Source organism: Cnephaeus nilssonii (genome assembly GCF_951640355.1).
Source record: "Cnephaeus nilssonii genome assembly, chromosome: 20".
NCBI lineage: Eukaryota > Metazoa > Chordata > Mammalia > Chiroptera > Vespertilionidae > Cnephaeus > Cnephaeus nilssonii.
The window spans coordinates 4,150,002-4,174,744 of NC_137091.1; the positions used below are offsets into that span (position 1 = coordinate 4,150,002).

Consider the following 24,743-nt stretch of genomic DNA (forward strand, 5'->3'; position numbering starts at 1 on the left):
GAGGGACGCCCCCCCACCCACCTGCCAAGTGAATGAATTTTGTACACCAGGCTTCTAGTCCTATATAATTAGGTAGTGCCTAGAGTCCCAGTGATGGCGAACCTATGACACGCTTGTCAGCACTGACACGCGTAGCCATTTCTGATGACACGTGGCTGCTGAGGCGGCCGCATGCCGAGGATGAAACATTTGCTGCTCCTGAGGATGAAACATTTGCGAAATAATGTTTTTTCCTCAAAGTGACACACTACCCGAGTTATGCTCAGTTTTTGGGTGAAGTTAGACACACCAAGCTCAAAAGGTTGCCCATCACTGGCCTAGACAATATTTAAGATTGTCACGCATCAAAAAAACCCCCAACAAAACACAAAACAAAACCCCACATTAAACAAATCAGCAAAGATTAGAGCATGAACAAAGTTTAGACTTGTATGATAGGAGTCAAAGTGCAGCAAGTTCAGGCTCTAATTCCAATAATGACAGAGATTGGAAAAGAAGCTTGAATCATTTTTTTTCCATTTTGAAGATAGCTATAAGTCTGTTTGAAATGCCATTACTGCAAATTTTACAAATTAAATAAAATGTACACTAATAAACCCATTCCTAGGTCGACAAATACCTGTCAGTTTGCAAAGTTTTCTTAGTCTCCTTAGCCCCGCCTATTACAACATAAGTAGGTTAGGAAAACACCTGACACATAACCCTAAGCAATCTGTACTCATAGGAATAGATTCTTATCTAGATGTGAGTAAAGGTGGGTTACAAAAACCTTAGTGACATATATTCAGCATAATTCATAGAATAATTCCTAGGATGAATTCTATGCCTTACCTTTTATGTATAAGATAGTCCTCGAGGATGTCAAGGCAGCGTACCATCTGAGAGAAGATGAGCACTTTATGACCCCCTGCTTTCATTTTGGGAAGCAATTTATCAATAAGGACCAGTTTACCAGCAGACTGGATCATTGCTTGGAGATGAAAATCAGAAGCAGCTGGATTATATGTATCTCTAAATTCTCCAAGTATTTTCTCCTCAGCACCTGTCAAAGAAATATGAGAGCATCAATGCACAAATGAAGGTAACACCCAATTGCTTTCATTGTTCCAAAAATCAGAATCAGTGCTCCTCTGTGTTTCTGTAACACACTAAGACTTCTTGGATGGGAGGTGAATTACCAGTACATTTATTAGAATTATTTGTTTGTGGCTAAATCCCCAACCCACACAGGACTGAAATTGTACTGAGGATATGGACAATTGATTAAGTATCATTTTATCTCCCCGGACACCTGGCAAAATGTCTTATATAAATTTATGCTCATTATGTTTAATAATGTTACTAGGGAAAAAATTAATGAAAATGTAGTCCTGACCTAGGTGGAAATCACATCTTTTTAAACACACTTCTAAAAGTTAAACACCAATATAACAGTGATCCATCACTGAAAGGTGATCATATTTAAACTGGTTATATCTATGGGATTCTGATGGCCATCAAAATAAGAAACAAGGAAAAGTATAAGACATTGATGAATACTTTTTCCAGAGAGTCTGTATCTGCATTAAAGGCTCTCTGCCTTCCCTCAGCCTGTGTAGTCATCAATGGAGTACGAGGATTGAAAGTGAGTTACTTAGTAGTCTAAGAAATGACTTGTCTTGGATAAAGAAAGATAGGGAGTATATTCCCAGAAATACTGTAAGTGTAAAGACCCAAATGTTGTACAGATAGAATGTAAGACATTGAAAAGTAACATGAGAGCACAAAAATTTATACACACTACCCGGACTGGAAAGATACCAGAAAAAAATATAAATGTGGAGGCCAAAGATGGGTGTTGCTGAGTTTATACCTGAGGATGATTAAATTGAAGGAGAAATTCCAGTCCGTGTGAGACTGAACACAAGACCTTCTATTACAACCTGAAGTGGTAACATGGGACCCTGACCTGAAGTAGTGCCCCTGATTCTGAACCACTCATAATCCCACAGACCAGAGTGAAGTTACTGGATCAATGTCTTTTCTTGTAACTGCCAGGACAGTTGCAGCACGCTGTGTTTTTATTCTGAGCATTTCTTGGAAGAAACAAGGACTTGTGTGTCATCCATTTTAGCTACCTTTGATAAGATATGGATGGTTACAGCACTTCCTGAGCTCCATCATGGTATTGACCAAGTTAGGTACATTAGTCTGTCCTGCTCCTTTGGATAAAAATGAAAAGTTCTTCTCCAAAATAGCCCGGTAGTATTTCTTTTGAATGTTAGTAAGTTCCACTTCAATGATGGTTTCTTCTTTTGGTGCCAACTTCTTCTCCACATCTTCCTTTAATCGTCTCAACATCATCGGTTTCAGTATAGCCTGAAGTTTCTGTACCTACATAAAAAAAAGACAAGATATATAACACATGTGTACAGTCAATTACACATACACACACATAACTACAATGATAAAAGATCTGATGTACTTATTCACAAAGACCAAATGTTTACCTGTTCCTCTGTTTTCAGATCCCCAAATTCTTGCATAAATGTTGATTCAGAAGGAAACCTTAAAGGTTCTAGAAAGTGAAGAAGACTGAATAGTTCTTCAACTGTGTTTTGGAGAGGTGTGCCTGTCAAAAGCACCTTGTGTTCCTATATAAACCAAGAATAATTCACATCAACTACAATACAAAAATTATATAAAAATTGATATAGGTTATCAAATATTCAGTGATTGAAAAGCAAATATTTTTCTGACTAACATTATCAAAATACATCTCTACTCACAAATATCCATTAATTAACTTCTCAATCACTTTTTAAAAACTCTATAATTCTCATAATACCTCGCTCTGCACGCTGTTTTTACTTATTCATGCCTTTAAAAGAAAAGTTCTAAACAATTAAGAAGCACATTTTAGATTTTCTCAATGAAACAGGTTTTTTAAGAACAGAGAGTATTTGTTTCTTTTGTACTGAATCATTCGTGCTACAGTAATTTGTATACAAAACTGTGCACATTCTTTGAAATTTGGCTGATCATTTGACTTAACAAAAGAACAGATTCTCAAATAATTAAGGCTGAACTCCAATAGTGCAAAGTACCATTTGGAATATGATTCTAAATTGGAAATGCATTATAAATTAAACACAACAGTAATGGAAGGAAACAATTTTAATGGTAATAGTACAAATTATTTAAAATTTGACTTGACAATACCTCTAAATTCCTTAGCTAAATACTTGTATATGCATCTGAACATATGCATTTATGTATCAGTTCTTATGCACTAGTAAATAGCCTAGAAAGATACACATCCAGCTTTGAATCCTGGGTGAGGAATGGGAGGGGGAGTGGGAGTGGGCATGGAGGGAGGAGTACAACGGAACATTTTGTTTACTGTATGCAGTTCTATATATATTATTTCTTTAAGTGCTGATGTACTAATTATGTGATCCTAATTAAATAAAAAAAATTTAAAAGCAAACCATTTTGATTTGAAGAAGCATACACACTAAGAAAAATTTAAAAAATCCTATTCATTAATTATAACCTATATATACCAAGCACGTAGAATCATGTATGCACTTTATCCCTGTATAATATTGTAACTTTGGTAAAAGGGCTTTTAAAAGAAATTTACAGCTTGAAATTATGATAGTATTTTCTTTTCAATAGTACATTCTACAGAGGTGTTGTTTTTTTTTTAATTCTAGAAGTTAATTTCTAAAGCATTTTGATGAAAAGGCTAAAAAATTTTAAGTCTTAGTAAACAGATGAGATTTTTTTCCTTAATAATATAAAGCAACAAAACAAAACAAATCAGCACAGATAGAAATCAGATATTAAAGTACTCTAAAATTTAAAAAGACCTAAGTTTATAGGATTAGTTCTCGGACTCTATCTGACCTTTTGCTATGTAGCCAAGAAACTGAATTAAGTCATAATAAAGATGCTACTTACCAGATTCATGAGTTTCAGACCTTCTAGAAGTTTACAATTTTTATTTTTTAACCTATGTGCTTCATCAATGATCACACATCGCCATTCAATTGCATTAAGCTCTGCACAACCTCCAAGAATCATTTCAAAAGTGGTGATGATGGCTTGAAATCTGTAAGCTCCTCGAATGATACGGCCCTATAAATTTATTATCAAATACAGTAATTTGCTAGAATATCTTGACCATAAATTTTAATTCCTGCCAAGTAGCATAAAAATACATCTAGTGACATCTGGTATAAACTATTTTCCACTGAAATTTTTATATACATATATTCATAGACACTCCCTTAAATGAGGAGTTTTAGTATTAAAACTGTTAATAGCCCTCGCTAGTTTGACTTAGTGGATAGAGTGTTGGCCTGCGAACTGAAGGGTTCCGGGTTCAATTTCAGTCAAGGGCACATGCCCGTACTGCAGGCTCGATCCCCAGTAGGGGGCATGCAGGAGGCAGCCTATCTATGATTTTCTTTTATCTTTGCTGTTTCTATTTATCTCTCACTCTCCCTTCCTCTCTGAAATCAATAAAAATATATTTTTAAAAAACTGTTACGAGATTGCTGTGTTTTTAAGAATGATGTTAAAAATTATGCCAACACAATTACATAATCTATAATTACACCGAATAAGCATTCCTCGATAAAATGTTTTATAATTTTTAAGAGTTATAATAATGATTTCAGGACATGTGTGAAGAGACCAGTACACAACCTGGCCACTGAAATTTCAGTATTAATGTGGGTTACTTACATCCATGAGTCCACACAGAGGATGACAAAAAGGTAAAGTTAATATCAAAATTATCAAGTCATTTAGTCAGCAAATATTTATTGAGTGTCTATGTGCCAGACCCTGTTCTAGTTGCTAGAGATATGGCAGTAAACAAAACACATAAAAATAATTGTCCCCGTGGAATTTAACATTTTAGTTTTCAAATATAGGACATAGTCATTAAGGAACAAAGAAACAACACAACACAACAATAAACAATAACTTAGTAAAAATACTAAGTTAGAATATGATAAGAGCTGAGGGTCAGAGGTGACCATTGTAATTTTTAAAATAGTGTGCCTAAGAGGCCATTACTGAGAAGTGACATTTGAGCAAAGTCCTGAAGATGCGGGCGGAAGCCATGTTGATACCTAGGTCTAGAGGAAAAAGCGTTTTTGTCGGAAGTAGCAAGTGTAAAGGCCCTGATGCAGGAGGACCTTTGGCAGTATTCAAACAATATCAAGAAAGCGGGGGTGGTTGACATCCAGAGTGGAGGGAATAAGGCTACACAGGGACTTGAATTCTGCAGTAAGGGCTTTGGCTCTTACCATGAGCAAAGAGCTACTGGAGGATTTTGAGACAAGAAATTTCATGATTTGACATCATTTTACAAGACTCGCTTTTGGCTGCCATGGTAAAAAGAGTAAAACAACCCAAGGAAAGGATAATATAGACCAGTTAAGAGGCTGTAATATAATTGAAGCAAGAGATACTCATTGGAAGTCATGAGAAGTGCTCAATTTCAGATGTGTTTTGAAAACAGAGCTACAGGATATGCTAAAGGGCAGTTGTGCAATGACACAAAGGATTCAAGTTTGACTCTAAAAATTCTTAGCTTGAACATAAAAGTTGGTATTGCTATTTGCTACAATGAGGAAATTCAGAATTTTGGTTTTGGATTTGTTATGCTTGAGACACCTAGTAGATATCCAAGCGGAATAGTTGAATAGGCATTTGGATATGACTCTGGAATTTAGAAAAGAGGTTAGAATTAATGACCTAGTTTTGGAAGTTTCCAGTTGTATAGATGGCATTAAATTGTGCGGCTGAATGAAATCTGATGGAGTATAGGCATAAAAGCATGTGAAGACGGAGCCCTGGGTTGCCTCACGTTGAGAGAGAGAAGATGAGAAGAAACCAGTAAATGGGGCTTCTGAAGGAACAGGTGGTGCTATAGGAATAGAATCCAAGTGAAAAGAATGTTTAAGTGGGATTGAAAACTATAAACTCTTAGAAATTAGAGAGAAATGAAGACTTAAGAAACATGTGTTCTGACAGGATTTTAATTCCTATTCACTTAGATTAATTCATATTAACTACATTCACTGGCCATTAAGTTGAACAACAGCTCCAGTAGAAAGTAAGTATAAAGTATAAGTCTATAGTATTTATATGGCTCAAAAACCTGAAATATGATGTATGCATTGCTTAAGAGTAAGGGCTCTCAAGTATAATTCACTGGGTATGTTATTCCCAGTTTGCTCTATGACTTTGGGGGGAAACTAAGTAACTTATGTATACCTCACTTTGCTCATTTGTAAATGGGAACAATAATATTATTACATATTTAAAGGTTGTCAATGCAAGGATTAAGTAAGAAATTATATGTAAATGGTTTAACATAATGCCTGGCACATGGTTAAATACTCAATAAATGTTTGTGATTATTCTTCTCATGGCAATTCAGAAAATTTGAGCATAATTTTATTACTACTGTGATTTCAAGCTATTTAATAATTTTAAAAAGCAGAAGTTAAATATTCAATTAATTTATATTAAAATATATTTAAAAGTGATAACAAAAGTTGTTTCTATATTTAAAGTAAAAATCTATTTATCTTATTACATGAGAAATCTTTATCTTTTGAAATTTAAAACCCTTCAGATAATATTTTTCTAGAATGTATAACATTATCATAAAAATATAACATTTAATACATAATATCATGTTTATAATGCATGAAGAATCTTTCAGCTCTTGGGCTATCATATTAATACCAAATTCCTGAGACATTAAAATTATGACTTTGTTAAAAATCTCTTACAGTCAAAATGTTAATTGCACCTTCTCTAAAAAAATTCAATTGAACTCATTTCTGATGCACTAAAATTCTACAAATGTAAGATTAAGAATTATAAAACATGACAGAAGAAAATCAAACTATAACCTAACTAAAATGTCATAGGCTCCAAAGGTACAAAGTTAAGTTTTCCATAGAACTGAATAATGAATGGATTTTGTAGATGCTTAATTTCATAGAAATGTGAAGTGAAGGGAAATGAGGTTAAAGGAACAACAATAATTAATTAATTTTCAGCCTCAAAAAGTAGAAAATCTGTTATAATTGAGAGGTAAAAATACAAGGTTATGTATATTACCTTACTTTACCATACATTACATCACATGACCTGGCCATAAATTATAATGATCCTTATAAAAAAGGAAGAATCAGTGGAAGAAAAATAAAATATCATGATGCTGTTGAAGTAGAGCTAGAGTGCCAGGCAAATTCCAGTTAAAAAGTACAATTTCATGTGAAATGTGTGTTGATGTTTTTTTTCATTTTGTTTCTTATTTCTTAATAAAGTTTTTATCTAAAAATAGTTGTATTACTACTCAAAACTTCAATGTGGTACTTTATATTTTCAAGTCTTAATTTTCTGCTAGGAAATTCTTTCTTATAATGTCATCTCTTAATTTTATGTATGTAGCCAAAATAAAAATGGAAAATGTGCCCATAAGATAGAGGGGAGAAGAAAGCCATAAAATCCCCAGAGTATTAGAATAACAAATCCAAAGGGGAAAAACTTATAGAGGTATGCTTAATCTGTATATAAAACCAAAATTGTTAAAAATTGATTTGAGAGAGGGAGGAAGGGAGATAGAGTGTGTGAAAGAGTAACACTGATTTGTTCCACTTATTTATGCATTCATTGGTTGATTCTTGTATGTACCCTGACCAGAGATCAAACCGACAACCTTGGCATATTGGGATGACACTCAAACCAAATGACCTACCTGGCCAGCGTCAACAAACCAAATTTTAAAAAACGTCTAAATCAAAATCCAATGAACACAAAAAGAACCTATTTGAGATTTCACCTCAATAAGCTTTTAAATTCATGGTATTTCACTTAAGATCTAAGTTTTTTAAATGAGAAGAAGAAAAAAACACACTGGAGGATTATCAAAGAGACCTTTATAATTCTAAATTTAATGTGTATTTTAAACATTTAGTAAAACATTATTTAGTTTAAAAATTAGATATAGATTTGTACATTTGTATAAATAAGAATTCTTCTTTATAATAAATTAGAGCATGAACAGAACTACTTTAGTCATTGTTCTCTTTAGCTACTAATATTTATTATAAAATATATGATGAATAAAGAGACTGAAGATCTAAACAGGCAATTAAAATCCATCCTAAATTTGAATGTAATGAATATGCAATGCTTATCACGTTCCAACCTGAGCATTCAAACAACAAACCAAATGACCAGTAACACACCTGTGAGTCCCTGAAGTACATCTCATACCGCTGTATCATCTGTCTGCTAATCAGGCTCCCATGATAAACCACAACATTAATATCAGTCCACGTACGAAATTCTCTCTCCCAGTTTGCAATAGTAGAAAGTGGAGCAATAATCAGGAAAGGTCCTCTTATACCAGTCAGAAGGATTTCGTAGAGGAATGTAATTGATTGAATCGTTTTGCCAAGACCCATTTCATCTGCTAAAATGCAGTTTCGTCTGAAATAAACAAATATATTATCCAAGTAGACATTGGGTTTTTCTGTATACTATAACAGTTTTAAAGATAAATATACAAAAGTAATCAATGATCAAGTTAAAACGCTCATGTTTATAAAAATGTAAAAGTTGCTGAAGTGCAGAGTAGGCTAAAGATTACAATTTTATTATAACCCTGCAATGAGGAAACATACTTTGTAGCTCCAAAATAAAGATACCACCCGATAGATGTTTGTTTGTTTTTAAAGAGTGAAATGGCAAGCACAAGGCAGACTAAATATTTTATTCAGGAAGCGTTTTTTAAATACCTTCTATATCTCAGGGACAGTATGAGAAGATGGGATACAAAAGAAATAGAACATGTTCTCTGCCTTCCAGGGGCTTGTATCTATTAGAGAAGCAGACATGCAAATAAACAAATAAGTAGTCATGCAATGTGCTATCACAGAAGAACAAATACAGCACCGGTTTTCAACTTTGGCTGTACATTAAGAGAGCCTACAATGCTTAGAAGAAACCCAGACACCCAGGGCCCTCCTCTATACATTCTGTGAGTCAAGGTGTATGGAATAGAATAAAAGCAGCTACAATTTTTAAATAAACTCCACAGATGATTATGATACATGACTGGTTAAGAATCGTCAGTATTAAGTTTATTACAAAAGCTCAGAGAAGTAAATGTCCACTTCTGGCTTGAAGATATCGAGATGTGAAGACTGCTTTGAGTGGAGAGGTCAGTGTTTTGCCAGAGAGCACAGCCAAGGAGCACAGTGGAAAGGAAATGATCCATTGTGGGACCACAAGTTATATAATTGTGGTTTTGAGAGAAGGGTAAAGATAGGGGATATTATTAAGATAAGCAAGAAACATACATAAAGAAAGTTAGACATTATTCCAATAATCTGAAAAAAAATTTTAAAAACCTGATGAGGTCAGGTTTTTATTTTGAAGTTTGCTCCAAAGTCACTGTGGATATTAGAAGATGAGATGACTAGAAGTTTGGAAGCTAATGGAGGGTCCTGCAATAATGCAGAAAAGAATGGGAGGACACTTGGACTAAGAGAAGAGGGACTAAGAGAACTGATTCCGACATTAATTATGAATTAGAATGATTTGGACCTAGTGAGCAACCAAGTACATAGGATGTAGAATGACAGCCAGATTTTTCAGTTTGGGTGACTAAATGAATTTTATTATTCTTAACTGAGATATAAAATATGGGAGAATACAGTTGGTATGGAGGAAACAGGAAATGACAAGTTTAATTTTGAATCTGTTTAGTTTAAACACTCATTAAGATAGACATTAAGGTAGCAAGAAGTAAAAAGAAATATGGATTTGGGATTCAAGGCCTTACTTGGAGATAAGTGTGAGATCATTAGTGTTATTGATATGTGAAGGCAGACAGAGGTACAGAATATGGCTTAGGGGGAACAAATATGGAAGAAGAGAGAAAAAGGCAGAGTTTTTGGGCAAGAAAAATCAACACTGAAAGGACAGGCAGATGAAAAAACAAACAAACAGCAAAAACCACTGAAAGCGACAGTCACAGAGGTGCTGGGGGTCTAGCAGAGAGTCATAATGTGGAAGCTTTTGGCAATGAGAATGGGGGAAAAGTAGCAACTACTTTCCAATGCAGCAAAGGCAGCAAATTAAGGCTGAGATGTATGCTCTGGGTTAGAAAAGCATTTCAGAGATGATACAGAATCAAAACCCAGACAGCAGGTTTCAGGAGAACCGGAGAGGAAGACCTGGGAAGAGCTTGCACAGCTTCACTTCCTAGAAATTCACTCAAGGTAGATAAAAGGAGAAACAGAGCCAAGACAAGTTTTATCCTTTTCTTTAGCATTTTTATATAGGTTAAACCCAAACTGGTTCACAGACTGAAGGACCGACACTGGTTTCAGCGGTGGCTTGAAGATAGAAGAGTGAAGGGAGGTCTGAGAAGCCTGGATGAAATGCATGTCAAGAGTCGAGGAGGTAGCATTACATTAGTATTGGTCCTGGGGCAGGACCTGGTAACTTCTGATACATGCAGGTAGACGTAAGAATAGCCATGGATGGAGATACATTTGTAGGCTTGCGTGCAAACAAGGATTTGAATGAGTTCCCTTACTGGCCAGCCCTACACTTCTCTATGAAGCAGTCACATATAGAGAATAAAGGGGGCAGGGTTGTGATAAAGGTTTTAAGTAATGAGTGTTTAAAACAAGCAATTTAGATCATGGGAAAGGGTATGGACAAGGGAAGAATATTAAAAAACATATTTTGATTACTATTTTATCTGGAAGGTTCTCTTGAAGAATATGATAAATATGTACAAAATATAAACCAGGGGAAAAAGAGCATTGCATGACGAACCTATCTTCATCAACTGAGTCTTATGACTCACCATTACCAAGTGTAACCTCTCAGAAGAATCATGTGAGAAGTAAAAGCACAAAAAAATAATTCTGAATCAAATTTTGATACTGTTACTAATATTAATGCTTTCATCTGTTCCTTTGTATACACTATTATACATTTATCTCAATCACGGTACAATTTTTACTTCTTTGTAATTATCTTTTCATCTCAATTATTCAATAAAGCATTTAGAACAACTTCAACAGTAGTATAGGCTGATAAGTTGAAAAACATTCCCTAACAGATGTTTTATGTTATGAAATGTATTTTAAATTTGATTAATAATCAACATATCAACTGTATTCTACTATGATTGATATAAATTTAAAGAAAGCAATTGTAGTCAAAATCCTAAATTATAAATTAAATTATCTTCTAGAGGTAACTTTACTTTCAATAACGAAGACTCCGTAATAATAATATAACATCAGTACCAATTTTACTTAACATATTTTCACACATATAAAAAAATAACATTTAACTTTTTTGTGCTAAGATATACTACATACCTATTGTACCAATTGAACAAAAGCCAGTTGAGTCCTTCCAGTTGATATTCCCTGAGTTGATTACCATTTTTATAGTCCCTGGATTGATCTATTTTTTTCCAAATATTAGAGGGAGGACGTTCCTTAGTGAAAAAACAAAGAATGAATGATATATTTCAGATTTTTTCATTTCCCTACATCTCATAAACTACAGTAGAGAATCAGTAACTCCGCTTAGAGCTGAAACTGGTATTCATAATCCTATATAATGAAAGACTAGGTGGCATCATGCGATATCATCACAAGATGGCCGCCACAACATCATCACAAGATGACCACAACAAGATGGCCAGCAGGGGAGGGCAGTTGGGGGGGACCAGGCCTGCAGGGGAGGGAAGTTAGGGGTAACCAGGCCAGCAGGGGAGGGCACTTGGGGGCGACCAGGCCTGCATGAGAGGGCAGTTGGGTGTGACCAGGCCAGCAGAGGAAGGCAGTTGGGAGCAACCCAGGCTGGCAGGGTAGGGCAGTTGGGGGCGACTGGGCCGGCAGGGGAGCAGTAAGGCGTCAATCAGGCTGGCAGGGGAGCGGTTAAGGGGCGATCAGGCTGGCAGGCAGAAGCAATTAGGGGCAATCAGGTAGTCAGGCGAGTGGTTACTAGCCAGCAGTCCTGGATTGTGAGAGGGCTGTCCGACTGCCGGTTTAGGCCTGATCCCCGGGATCGGGCCAAAACCGGCAGTCGGACATCCCCCAAGGGATCCCAGATTGGAGAGGGTGCAAGCCAGGCTGAGGGACACCGCCCCCCTCTGTGCACGAATTTTGTGCACTGGCCCTCTAGTATTTTTATAAATGACCTGAGAGAAAGAGTAGTGTGAAGATTTAAAATTCACAGATGAGGTAGACACATTCAAAACTTTTTGAGAGAGAAATGTGGAAGGAAATACTCATCAAAATGTTAGATAAACATATGCTCTGGCCAAACAATTACAATTTTGGTTTGTCTTACATGAACTTGTACAGGGGCTCACTGTTCAATGTAGCACTGTTTATAATAGCAAATACTCAAATATCCATTAATGGAGGAATAACTAAATTAACATACATATATAGTACTATATAGCATTTTTTTTAATATTTTATTGATTTTTTACAGAGAGGAAGAGAGAAGGATAGAGAGTTAGAAACATCGATGAGAGAGAAACATCGATCAGCTGCCTCTTGCACACCCCCTACTGGGGATGTGCCCACAACCAAGGTACATGCCCTTGACCGGAATCGAACCTGGGACCCTTGAGTCCGCAGGCCGACGCTCTATCCACTAAGCGAAACCGGTTTCGGCATATATAGCATTTTTAAATACAGTATTAATTGTATACAAAAGACTAAATTAAAAATTCAAAGATAACATTAAACCACCTAAATAGAGATATGCTAAGAGTTTTTGAAGTTGTATAATATATGTTCTTACCAAATGTCTTGTGTCAGGTCTTGAAGATTGCAATTGTTCAAACTCTACTATTTTTGCAAGATCTACATCTTCTTTTAGTTCCCAGGTACTATCTTCATATGGTAATGAGCACCACTTTACTAAGTAGTAAATAACGGGCTGTAGAAAAAAATTTTATTTTACCATTTTGAAAAAGGATAGTTTAATATATCAGCCAACATCAATAAAAACTGATGAAACATTTTTTCGTGTTTTTAGAGGGTTAACTTTAATACTGAAAAGTTTTAGGGCTTTTTTATTTAGTTAAAAAACTTTTAGACAAATATTTACCTCGCCAGTATCTTTATCTTCACAAAAAGAGACTTCTAACACTCTGTCTACTTCAACGTAGTCTGGGTTAAATGGTTCTTCTTCCATCTAAAATTTAAAAGTAACAATATTTTTTGGGGGGTAAACAGGGACATCTGTAATACTATCAACAAAAAAGATAAATAAAAATAAATGAAAGTAACAATATTTGATAAAGTGGAAAGATAAAAGTGAAATAAAGACAAATATACTAGCTATTCAGTAAAGAACAAACACGTAAGTTTTATTTCAATTAAATTTCCAAGTACTGGAATACTTCCATTTTAATTTCCAACAGATATCTAGAAAATTTGTCTATATTATGAATCAGCATAATCTATATCATAAAACTAACCAAATAGCTCTAATAAATAAGGTATTCCAGACTAGGAAGTTATTCCAGAAAACATGCTCCTTAAAGATTCCCTTAAAGCAGCCTTTGTCCCTCTTTTTGCCACTTTCCTCAGGTCCAACAGTTAAAGACCATCCCTGTGGAGGGCATGTAGGAGGCAGCCACTCAGTGATCCACATCATTCATATTTCTCTCTCTCACTCTCTCCCTTCTTCTCTGAAATCAATAAAAATACTTTTTAAATATATGTGGGAATTCAAACTTCATTTTCATTGCTCAAAATAAAAAGTCTAAAAAAGTTTTTAAAATTAGATAAATTTATTTATTGATCTGAGAGAAAGAGAGAGAGAGAGACATGGATTTGTTATTCCACTTATTTATGCATTCATTGAATGCTTCTTGTATATGTCCTGACTGGAGAGCTAACCTTGGTATATCAGGATGGCACTATGAACATCTGAGTTACTTGGAGGCCTAAAAAAATTATGTGAATATAAAACTGTTCTGAAAAAAAGTCTATTAAAAGAAAAATAATTTAGAGCAGGAAAGGACATCAGACTATTTAGTAAAATCTAGAAAGGTAAATAAATTTTTCCAATTATCTGTTCACATATAGAAAGCTGGTATAAAAAATATGCAATATATTTCATAAAAAATCTTATTTTCCACTTAATTGCTATAATACATTTCCATTACTTGACTAACTTGTTAAATTCTGAGATATTAACACAATCACTTTCAACTCTAAGTATTGAAATACATGCTAACTTAACAATATAGGATTAATCTATGTTCTGAATTATCAGTGTTCCTGCTTCAACTAGTTTCCAAGCTAAATTTGGGAAAAGAAAAATACTATATATGGATAGCATTTGTAGTCAACATCAAAGTTTAAGACCTAAGAAATAATATGAATAATACTTAAAATTTTGATAAAAAATACTACATGTTCAGAGTTCAACACATAATAGTCTCATTTATTTATTTTTTCTTACATCTGCAAAAAAATGTGCTCTTTGTGCTTGTCTCAATTTGAATCGTTTGATTTTCTGCTGGATCCTTTTATCTTTCAAAAGCTGCTGTTCTGTGGCCCATTCACAGTGAAGATAGGAGCTATAATATTTATAAAAGCAACATATTAGAACAATATAGAAAACAATGCTTTGTTTTGTTTTAAACTTATTTTTAATCATAGTATTCAATGCAAAATATTATCTTCCACTTTACAAACAGGTAGTTCATTCATCATTTCATTTAATGTCAAGAGCCATAGGATCACTATATCCTAAAGAGATTATAGTCTAAGGTTTGCAATTTGCTATTAACAGAATGGTACACTAAATCATGGGGTAACAGGATATGATTTATCGTTTCTTTCTTCATTGTAATAGTTTTGCCATGATCAGAAAGCTAATTTGTTTTGAAATTAATGTAACTTTATTTAAATCATTTTCTTTCATCAAAGAATAGAAAAAGCTAAAAATTTTGAAAAGTTAAAAAATACAAATCCTACCTAATAATAGACAAATATGCAAATTGGCCACAACTCCAACACGCCCACCATCCAATCAGAGCGACCATGCAAATTAACCCAAACCAAGATGGCTACAGCCACAGAGAGCAAGGTTTCCTAGGTAACAGAGGAAGCCAAGCTTTCGCCTGCCCTTGCCAGGCCTAAGCCTCCACTCAAGCTACAAAGTTTCAATTATAGAAGGTAAACAAATTCAAACAAATGGTGGCAGAATGGAGCTTGAGAGAGCAGGCCAGGGTTGCCGCCGGCAACAGGGGAAGCAAAGCTTTGCGCACACCCTGGCCGGGCCCACCCGCTTAAGGCAACAAAGTTTCAATTATAACCCCAACACAAATGGCTGCCACCGTGGAGGGAGCCCCAGGCTTGGCTCCGCTCCAGGCTACAAAGTTTCAATTGTAGAAGGAAAATAAATTCCAGATACTAGGGCCTCCGTTGGGTTGCCAGGGGGCGTGGCCGGCCTGCAAACCACCACAGGCCCCTCGCTCAGGCCGCCCCACGCCCCAAGGGAACCCCCACCTGATCTGGGACACCCTTCAGGGCAAACCAGCTGGCCCCCACCCCTGTACCAGGCCTCTATCCTATCTAATAAAAGAGTAATATACAGATTGATCATCACTGCAACACACAATATAGCTGCCCCCATGTGGACACAAGATGGTCACCACAAGATGGCCAGCAGGAGAGGACAGTTGGGAGGCACCCAGCCTGCAAGGAAGGGCAGTTGAGAAGGACCAGGCCTGCAAGGGAGGGCAGTTGGAGGTGATCAACCCTGCAGGAGAGGGCAGTTAGGGGTGATCAGGCTGGCAGAGGAGGGAAGTTGGGGGCAAAGAGGCTGGCGGCACAGTGGTTAGGGGGTGATCAGGCTGGCAGGCAGAAGCGGTTAGGGGCAATCAGGAAAGTAGTTGGGAGCCAGCAGTCCTGGATTGTGAGAGGCATGTCTGACTGCCCGTTTAGGCCCGATCCCGGTGGTGGGATCGGGCCTAAACGGGCAGTCGACATCCCTTGAGGGGTCCCATATTGGAGAGGGTACAGGCTAGGCTGAGGGACAACCCCCCTCCATGCACGAATTTTGTGCACTGGGCCTCTAGTATAACAAATAATGTTCTATAATTTGTAAAAGCCTATTTTATAGATTCCTGCATTTTGATGTTCTGAAAAATAATTCAATTTTAACATGAAAGGTTGTCTTCTCATTTTTTTTAAAATATTTTTATTGATTTTTTACAGAGAGGAAGGGAGAGGGATAGAGAACTAGAAACATCGATGAGAGAGAATCATCGACCAGCTGCCTCCTGCACACCCCCTACCAGGGATGTGCCCGCAGCCAATGTACATGCCCTTGACCGGAATCGAACTTGGGACCTTTCAGTCCACAGACCGACGCTCTATCCATTGAGCCAAACCGGTTTTGGCTGTCTTCTCATTTTTAATAATGTTTAACTTCATGAAATAATAATAAAACATTTAAAATGCAGATAAAATAAATTGAACCTAATAGTTAAATATATTAATAAACATTGTTCCTTTATTTTTCTAACTGAAATACTTACTAATTCTTGTATTTTACAAAAAATTCTTCTGTATCAATCATCACTCCAGGTGATACCTATGAAAATAAAATCAGTAATTATGACTTTTATTATCAGACCATTGAATATAAAGTATAAAATGTAATGTGCCATCACTTACTTCCTTTTTCACAATTCTCGAAGATAGTATTTTGTCCACAATTGCCGCATCTTCTTCACTTGGATTCTCCTGTAGGAAGGAGAAAAAATGTAATTGCACATTCTGAAAATTCCTTTAGGTTTTACCTTGTATGTTTATGAAAACATGAAAGTTCAACAAATATTTATGAAACACCTACACCAGGCATCAAGTGTTAGAACTAAAAAAACAGAAACGTAAATCGTTGTTACTGTCCTTAACCTCATCTATAATATCAAAGTGAACATATTATGCTTTTTACTGTAATAGGCATTATTTTAAGCACTCTGCATATATTAATTTAACCCTTGCAACTACACTGTGAGGTAGACACTATTATCATCTCTGCTTTACAGGTTAGGAAACTCAGGCAGAGAGGTGAGCACTTGCCCAGGGTGCCAAATCAGTGAGCTAGCAGATCGTGGTTGCTCATAATCCAGAGCTGAGATTAAAAAATTAAACCAAAAGGAAAATTCATATGCAATGACAGAGGTGTCAAGCAGAGCCTTTGGGCACTATGTTCATAAATCCAGTGGAAAGACTGCTTCTAAAGAAGTGGCAAAAGGAAGGCCAAAGAACCCATATACAGCATTTCACTTGCTGTGTTGAGAAGGCATAGTTATTTTTTTAAGACTGGGAAACTACTAGAATTTTCAGTAGAAATGTACTATAACCAGGCTTCTAACTTAGAAATATTCTGCAGAAAAGACAGAGTTTAGAGAGGTTTCAAGAATATATACTAGTATTTGGGTCCTAGCTGGTTTGGCCCAGTGGATAGAGTGTGGGCCTGCAGACTGAAGAGTCCCAGTTTTAATTCCAGTTGAGGGCACATGCCAGCGTTGTGGGCTCGATCCCCAGTAGGGGGCGTGCAGGAGGCAGCCAATCAATGATTCTCTAATTATTGATGTTTCTATCTCTCTCTCTCTCTCCCATCCTCTCTGAATTCAATTATATATATATATATATCCTACCTAATAAAATAGTAATATGCAAATTGACTGCACCTTCGCTACGCCCAAGCCACGCCCACCAGCCAATCAGGGTGAGTATGCAAATTACCCAACAAAGATGTCGGTTAATTTGCATATGCTGAGGGAGGGAGGAGTGAAGACTGAAGACAACTTAGAAGGAAGAGGGAGGAAAAGCGGAAAGCAAGGTGGCTGCCAGAGGGAAAGCCGGGGCGGGGCGGGGCGGGGCGGAGCAGGCCGGGCGGCAGTGGCGCGCAGGTGCAGGCGTGGAGGCCACAACAGTGGCGCACGCGGCCACAGCGGCCGCTTGCAGGATTTCCTGCAAATGGGCTACTAGTATATATATATATATATATATATATATATATATATATATATATATATATAAAGAATATATATTTGGGAGGTGCATGAGTCTCAAATTTGAACGATTAAAGGTTCTATTAACTACAATAAAGAATCCAGGAGAAGTTGGAGCAGGTTTTAGAAGAAAACATAATGAAAGTATTTTAAAGAATTTATGTTGGTTTAAAGTGTCTTGTAGTCATAATCCTAAATGTGTCTTACCACAAATAACTGTAAAGGCTGTTCCCCAGGTAAAGGAGCTGAATTCTTTTTTATTTTCATAGAACCTTTAACCTCTTCCTCAGATTGTTTCCCCTCTCCATCTTCTGCGTACTTTTTCCTTTTAATTTGTCGATTTGATCTTCTTTTCTGTAATGAACCATAAGGGTCATATTTACATGACTTATTTTAAAGAAAAGATTTTAAAATAATTACTCCAGTGTGGCAGTTTTGTACATTACATTTTCAAAATTGTACGCTATATTCATTTTTCTTCATTTCACACTTTTTATCACTGCCCTTTGACACAGGCTTACAATCTTCAGATTTACGTCCTAAAGTTTCAAATAACAAAGATTAGTAAGACCTTTATTTCTTTTCTTTAGAGATTGTTAAGAATGAAAAGATTTTGTTTTAGTTAGCAGTCACAGCTTGGGCAAAATATGTTTTATTAGTAATTAGTAATTACATTATTACTTTTCTTTAGAAACTAGTAAGAAGAGTAAAAGGTATCTGATTTATGTAACTATTTCACACCTCAGGCAACAAATATTTTAAACTAGTAATACCTTCATAGACTTGCCCAAAACCTAAAAAGTGTATCAGATGCTAAATTAAATAACTAATCAGGGACATAAAACTAGAAGAAGAAATTAAGTAATATTTGCTATGAAACTAATGAAGTTGCATTTAAAACAGAATAAAACAAAATAATACAAAATATTTGATAAGAAATACACAAAATAAAGTAGTAAATCTATGAAATAATTAAATGTATAAATGAAGGAGGAACCAGTCTTTTACTAATTTTACTACCTTTCCTTAAAAATAAATAACATCACTATGATAAAAACCGAAATAAACCTTCACAAAAGTATTACATGTCGTAACATAATTTTTAAGTAATCTAAGTAATTTTAAATTAGATATCAAACACGGCTTTACTTACCTCCCTAAATATCTAATATTTGGTGTTCCCACTATAAAAACAAATTCTCACAATGACAAGAAAATCCCAAAGGACTTAGATTTTTTTTCACCTCCCTAAAATCTCATGGGTGGAGGTATCTCAGCTGTTCTAGTGCTCAATATTTGGTAAATCTATCCATTCTTCCTTTTTCTATTCCATTTTCTTTTGCATATTGGGTAACTCCCATGATACCCCTCCTAAAAGCTAACCAGCAAATAACCCATTGTGTTTTCCTTTTGATTTCTGACAATGTCTTCAATTTGGTAGGTCTTTCATATTCCCATAACCATGAGAAAAATGGCTGAATCATGAGCAGTGTAGGGACAAACTTATCTACATCCAGAAGGCTACAGTGGCCTTGAACGTGCCTCTGCCTCTTTCTCTTGAGACTAGTGCTATATTTAGAGAAAGAGCAACTAACAGGTTGATTTAGCTCAGCCAAATGCAGTGGACAATTCCATGCCTCATTTAGGATGGGCCACCATCTCTTGGACAGGAGGACATTTACATTTCAAAACTCAGGGTGCCTCTTTTGTTAATATCAGAGACAGGAAGGTGGCACATAAAAATTATAAAAGAACTTCTAAAAACCCAATTTTCCCACATGCTGTTGTGAAAGATAAGAAATATTATTCCCTGGCTTGGGGGGGAGGAGCGGGGGTTTTCTAAGGATCTCTAATTTATTAGTAGGCTAAAGGAATGTTTTGATTTCTATTATGGGCTTCACAGTTCTTAATGTTCAAGAATAGTTTAAATTAATAACCAACAGTGACATCTATTATTCTAACAATAACATGTACTATCAATGTATGTCTCACTAGGCACCAATCTTCTAAATAACGAAGTTTGAGAATAATTCAGTATACTTTTAGAAGGTTCTGTTAGATATTTTCAGCATTAGTTTCCTTTCTAGTCACCTATGCATCTATTAGTACTTTGAAATGCCTCACTTCTAGTCTTTAGTAAACAGTAAATGAGTGACATGAAAGAATCCTTTGAACTAACAAAAGTGCACATTCAGGTAATTCTTCCCAAGACAGAATGAGGGCCACTTATTGTCAAGTGCTCTCTAATCCTATGAAGACTTTGTTAGTCTAAAAGATTTTGTGTGAGTTATAAGATTATAGATGATTTTATCATAAATTATATTATACTAGGTTATATAGTTACACAGTAGGCAAATCCAAACAAAGTCTCAATTATCTTTCTCTTCCATACAAGAGCTGTATTACTTTTAAAATATAAAAACTAATTTGATGTCTACATTTTTTGCTCATGTGATTTTTCTGGCTTTCTTCCTCCATAATGGTTTTCAAACCATAATTTGAAATAGTGACAAATCCTTTCTTTAGATTTCTTTTTCCTAGCTTTTTTCTTCTTATGTCTTAAGGGCTACAACAGATCAGTCTATAGTATTTACATAAGAGGTCTGGGACATTATGTTTTTAAATGACTAATACTTCATTATGATATCATATTACTTGTTTCCTATCATAATCCTAATAAAATCTATTCAGGGCTTTTTAAAAAGTTAAATCTAAATATAGTCAGACTACTGAAGTACTCTCTATTAAGATTAAAGACACAAAATTAAATATCATATTTATATTTTTAGATTTCCACCTGACCCCAAACTCTAAACTTAAATTATTTTTTAAGCCTTCAAATCCACTATGGTTGAAAGCTACATGGACCTCTCCATCATTTATAAAATGATATCTTTACATATATCAGTAATATAGATTCCTAAGTGTTTATTAGAAAATATTTCTTTCCTTTCCCACTTAATTTTTTTTTGTGTTAAAGTAACACGTACCAATGCAAACTAACATTATAGTGACAGGTATGGAAGAAATGTGTATGTAAACCTATTCTACCATTTCAATGCTTGGTAATTACATAATGGAAAAATGGCCAGCATTATTCTAGTAAAAATTAAAGTAAATTTTCTCATGTTGAATAAGTTAATTATAAGTTTACCTACGTTCAAGATAACATATGAAGAAAAAGCCAGGCCATGTAATATTAGGAGCTTCAGTCACTGCCCTTACCTCAACTCTTGCAGCAGCCCAGGAGCCTTGAGCCACTACTCTCCCATTGGATAAGAAGCTGCATAAGGAAGAAGAAAGGCCATTCAGGGGCTTTCTGGCCCCATAATTCAACAACTGCCACCACCCCTACGGCCTATAGTTATACTTTAATTATTAGAGAGCAGAGGGTGGCCTGAATTATTATGACCTTCACTATATATTTGTTAACTTCACAAGGTTATTTTAAATATCCACCTATTCCCCCAAAAAAGGGCAAATAGCACAGTATTTTTGTCTACATCAAGGGATTTTTTAATATAAATGTTTATCTTTTTCTTTGACAGAAGCAGAGCAAAGAAATTATATCTAGGAATGATTCCATCCATTTATCATTTGTAGGTGATTTTAAAAATTAATATCTCCATCATTAAGTTCATTCAAAAGGACTCTGAAAGTACAGAATATCACTAGATAATTCTCCAGGCTAAAACCAGCGGGAACTTTGGATTATTACTTAACCTCTCTGGGCTTCAGTTTCATTATCTGAAAAAATGAGGGGTTTGAGAGGACATGTAAGTTTCCCCCCACCCCGGGACTAACATTCTATGGTAATACTGCTAGGAGCATACTGTATTTATGCTGTCAGATAAGTTCTGCTATACAATAAAATGTATTTTTACTACTAAGCTACAGTATAAATATCTGCAAAGCAACATTATGCTATCTACATAATTCTACCAGTGCTTCATGTCTCAGAAAACAATATAATACTCACTTGAGAGTCTTCCTCCTTGCATGCATGCTGTGGCATCTGCTCTGCATCAGATATTTCATCTGAAGACTCATTCTTTCTTTTTTGTTTCTTACCCAATGTAATAATGAGTTTGCTGTTTCAAAGGAAAAGAGTACACAGTAAGATCTTTTTACATTTTTTCATTTTGGGTCAAGTTAAGATTGCCATGATAAGCTTTATGCCATTTTATATCACTTGAATGTTCAACCAAAGATGCTAATTATCACGAAACCCATGACATTTTCAACACAAAAACTGAATTCTACTGGAGCAAACACAAATTAATATTTAGTTAATGTGCTTCAAAGCAAGTTGTATCACTTGTTACTTAGGAACAGTATTATTTTTCATGGGGAAATGTCAGTTCATATAACTGTATTTAGTACTTAAAATAATTCATTTATTTTGTTATCGTGTGTGTGTGTGTGTGTGTGTGTGTGTATTGATATTTACACATGCACTTGAAATACATATGTCTAAAATGAAAATGAGTTTTTCATGATTATTTACTAATGTGGGACAACTTGGAGGTTAAAAGCATGAAGTTTGAAATCATACGACTAAAGACTTTAAATGTGATTCCACCGTTTACCTATTACACTGGGCAAATTACTTGATCTTGTTTGGCCTTCGTTTCCTCGCCTAGAAAACATGGATATTACTATAACAGCTACCTCTATTGTTGAGAATTAAGTGGGTAATGCATGTTACCTCTTAGCAAAATCTTGACACATAGTAATTTCTCAACTAATGATCACTACAGGGAATTATTATAGTCCAGGCATTTTCCTAGGTTCTAGGATTTGAAGAGAAAGTGGACACAGTTCCTAACCTTAAAATATTGTTGGAATATGATCATAGTTAAAATGCTAATATGGAACTTAGCATTGGATAATGTGAATAGAAAGGAAGAATTGCTTACGTTTACTGAAGCGTAAAGGATGCTCTAGAGAAAAGGTGAAGTCTGAGATTTGAATGATGAAAGGCAGTTTGTAAAACAGGTAGTGAAAAAGGTGGTAGGGTACAGTCTAGGTAGGGGGATACCACAGAAGAATGAGAATATGCAGTGTAAGATCATGTCTGGAATGCACAGAATACCGCAAGGGGAAGAACCAGAGAGATGGTCATCTACAAAGGTCACAGGAGGCCTTGTATGACATGCAAGGAGTCAACATTTTACTTGAAGGCCAGCTTTTATAGGGCAGGAATTTAAAAACATGTGTCACTGCCTGACTGGTGTGACTTATTTGGTTGAGTGTCATCCTGTGCACCAAGAAGTCACTAGCTCAATTCTGGTTAGGGCACATGCCAGGGTTTCGGGCTTGATCCCCAGTATAGCGGGGTGAGAGGGTACAGGAGGCAGCCCACGGATGTTTCTCTCTCATTGATATTTCTATCTCTCTCTCCCTTTCCCTTCCTCTCTCTCTAAAATCAATAAAAACGTAGTAATAAAAATAACGTCATGTTCACCACTAACAACAAATGGCGCTAAGATAGCTTCAAATTAATGCCAAAAAAAAAAAAAAAGTGAAAAGTATGAGATTTTAAATGGATGAGTTCTGGGGATAAAACTAAAGTCAACAACACTGTATTGTGTATTTGAAACTTGCTAAGACAGTAAAGCTTAGTAGTCCTCATCACAAGTCACAAAAAAATTTATGACTGTGATATGATAAATGTTTCCTAAACTTACTATGGTAGTAATTTCATAATATACACATATATCAAATTATGTTGTACACCTTTAACTAATACAAAGTTATATGTCCATTATATTTAAATAAAACTGGGGGAGGGGAAGAATTTTAAATAAGAGAGCAATGCAACCAGAAGGAAGTGAAATGCAAGGCAAGGAAACCAGTGATAAGGCAAATGACAATTGAAGTGAGTGAAGAGTGCAAGATAGGGCCATGGTGATGTGGTGAAAAAAAGACACAATTTTAAATTTTGGAAGCAGAATTGGTAGGACTTGATTATTGACTATATGTGAAGCGAGAAAAAATTCCAGAATGATTTATTTGCAGGTTATTATTGTATTGGTATAATTATTACCTTCTACAGGATAATGATTAATTCTTAGTTGGTAGCTCACCTGCACTCTTCTGGTAAATAAGAGCAAAAATATAATTCATGTTGGAACCAGGAAATAAAAGTACAAAAAGATATTATAAAAAAAACATTAAGGAATCAACCACAGTTACACTTCATTCCCTCTCACACTTTCATTGGGTTTTTCCTCCCTCTTCAGGTCCCTTTTACTTACTCTGGTTTCCTTTTTAAAATAAAAATCTGCCTTGCAGTTATATCTATTATTAGATAGCACATGATCTTGTTCTTCCTTCTTCTCACACAGTTCTTAAAAAAGTTGCCTATATTGACTGTTTCAGTTTCATGTCTCACATCACTATAATCTGAACTTTATAGACATTATCTCACTTGATGTTCCTACACCTCTGAGAGATAAATACTATCTATATATATAACAGCCTAAGTGACCATTCAACTGTTAGCTATGATGCACACTGACCACCAGGGTACAGACGCTCAATGCACAGGCATGGAAACATGAAACAGACTGATGAGTCTCAGAGGGAAGGGGGGAAGGAGGAAGGCAGGAAGAGATTAACCAAA

At 35.5% G+C, this 24,743-nt stretch overlaps 1 protein-coding gene across 9 annotated transcripts in view; it reads right to left on the reverse strand.

The window, feature by feature from the left end:
• Positions 1 to 24,743, reverse strand: part of CHD9 (chromodomain helicase DNA binding protein 9) — a gene marked incomplete at its 5' end in the record, with an annotated part of 133,666 nt that overhangs the window by 53,439 nt on the left and 55,484 nt on the right. For 8 of the 9 annotated variants that reach the window (XM_079759876.1, XM_079759875.1, XM_079759873.1 and 5 more), the window contains 13 exons: positions 832 to 1,042; positions 2,118 to 2,373; positions 2,490 to 2,633; positions 3,946 to 4,122; positions 8,268 to 8,511; positions 11,427 to 11,548; positions 12,871 to 13,008; positions 13,180 to 13,266; positions 14,545 to 14,662; positions 16,631 to 16,686; positions 16,770 to 16,838; positions 18,323 to 18,469; positions 22,095 to 22,206. In XM_079759876.1, the coding sequence (XP_079616002.1) occupies positions 832 to 1,042; positions 2,118 to 2,373; positions 2,490 to 2,633; positions 3,946 to 4,122; positions 8,268 to 8,511; positions 11,427 to 11,548; positions 12,871 to 13,008; positions 13,180 to 13,266; positions 14,545 to 14,662; positions 16,631 to 16,686; positions 16,770 to 16,838; positions 18,323 to 18,469; positions 22,095 to 22,206 (1,881 nt within the window). Of the gene's footprint in view, positions 1 to 831; positions 1,043 to 2,117; positions 2,374 to 2,489; positions 2,634 to 3,945; positions 4,123 to 8,267; positions 8,512 to 11,426; positions 11,549 to 12,870; positions 13,009 to 13,179; positions 13,267 to 14,544; positions 14,663 to 16,630; positions 16,687 to 16,769; positions 16,839 to 18,322; positions 18,470 to 21,340; positions 21,399 to 22,094; positions 22,207 to 24,743 lie in introns of those variants that run through there. The other variant, XM_079759880.1, reaches the window with a different exon arrangement.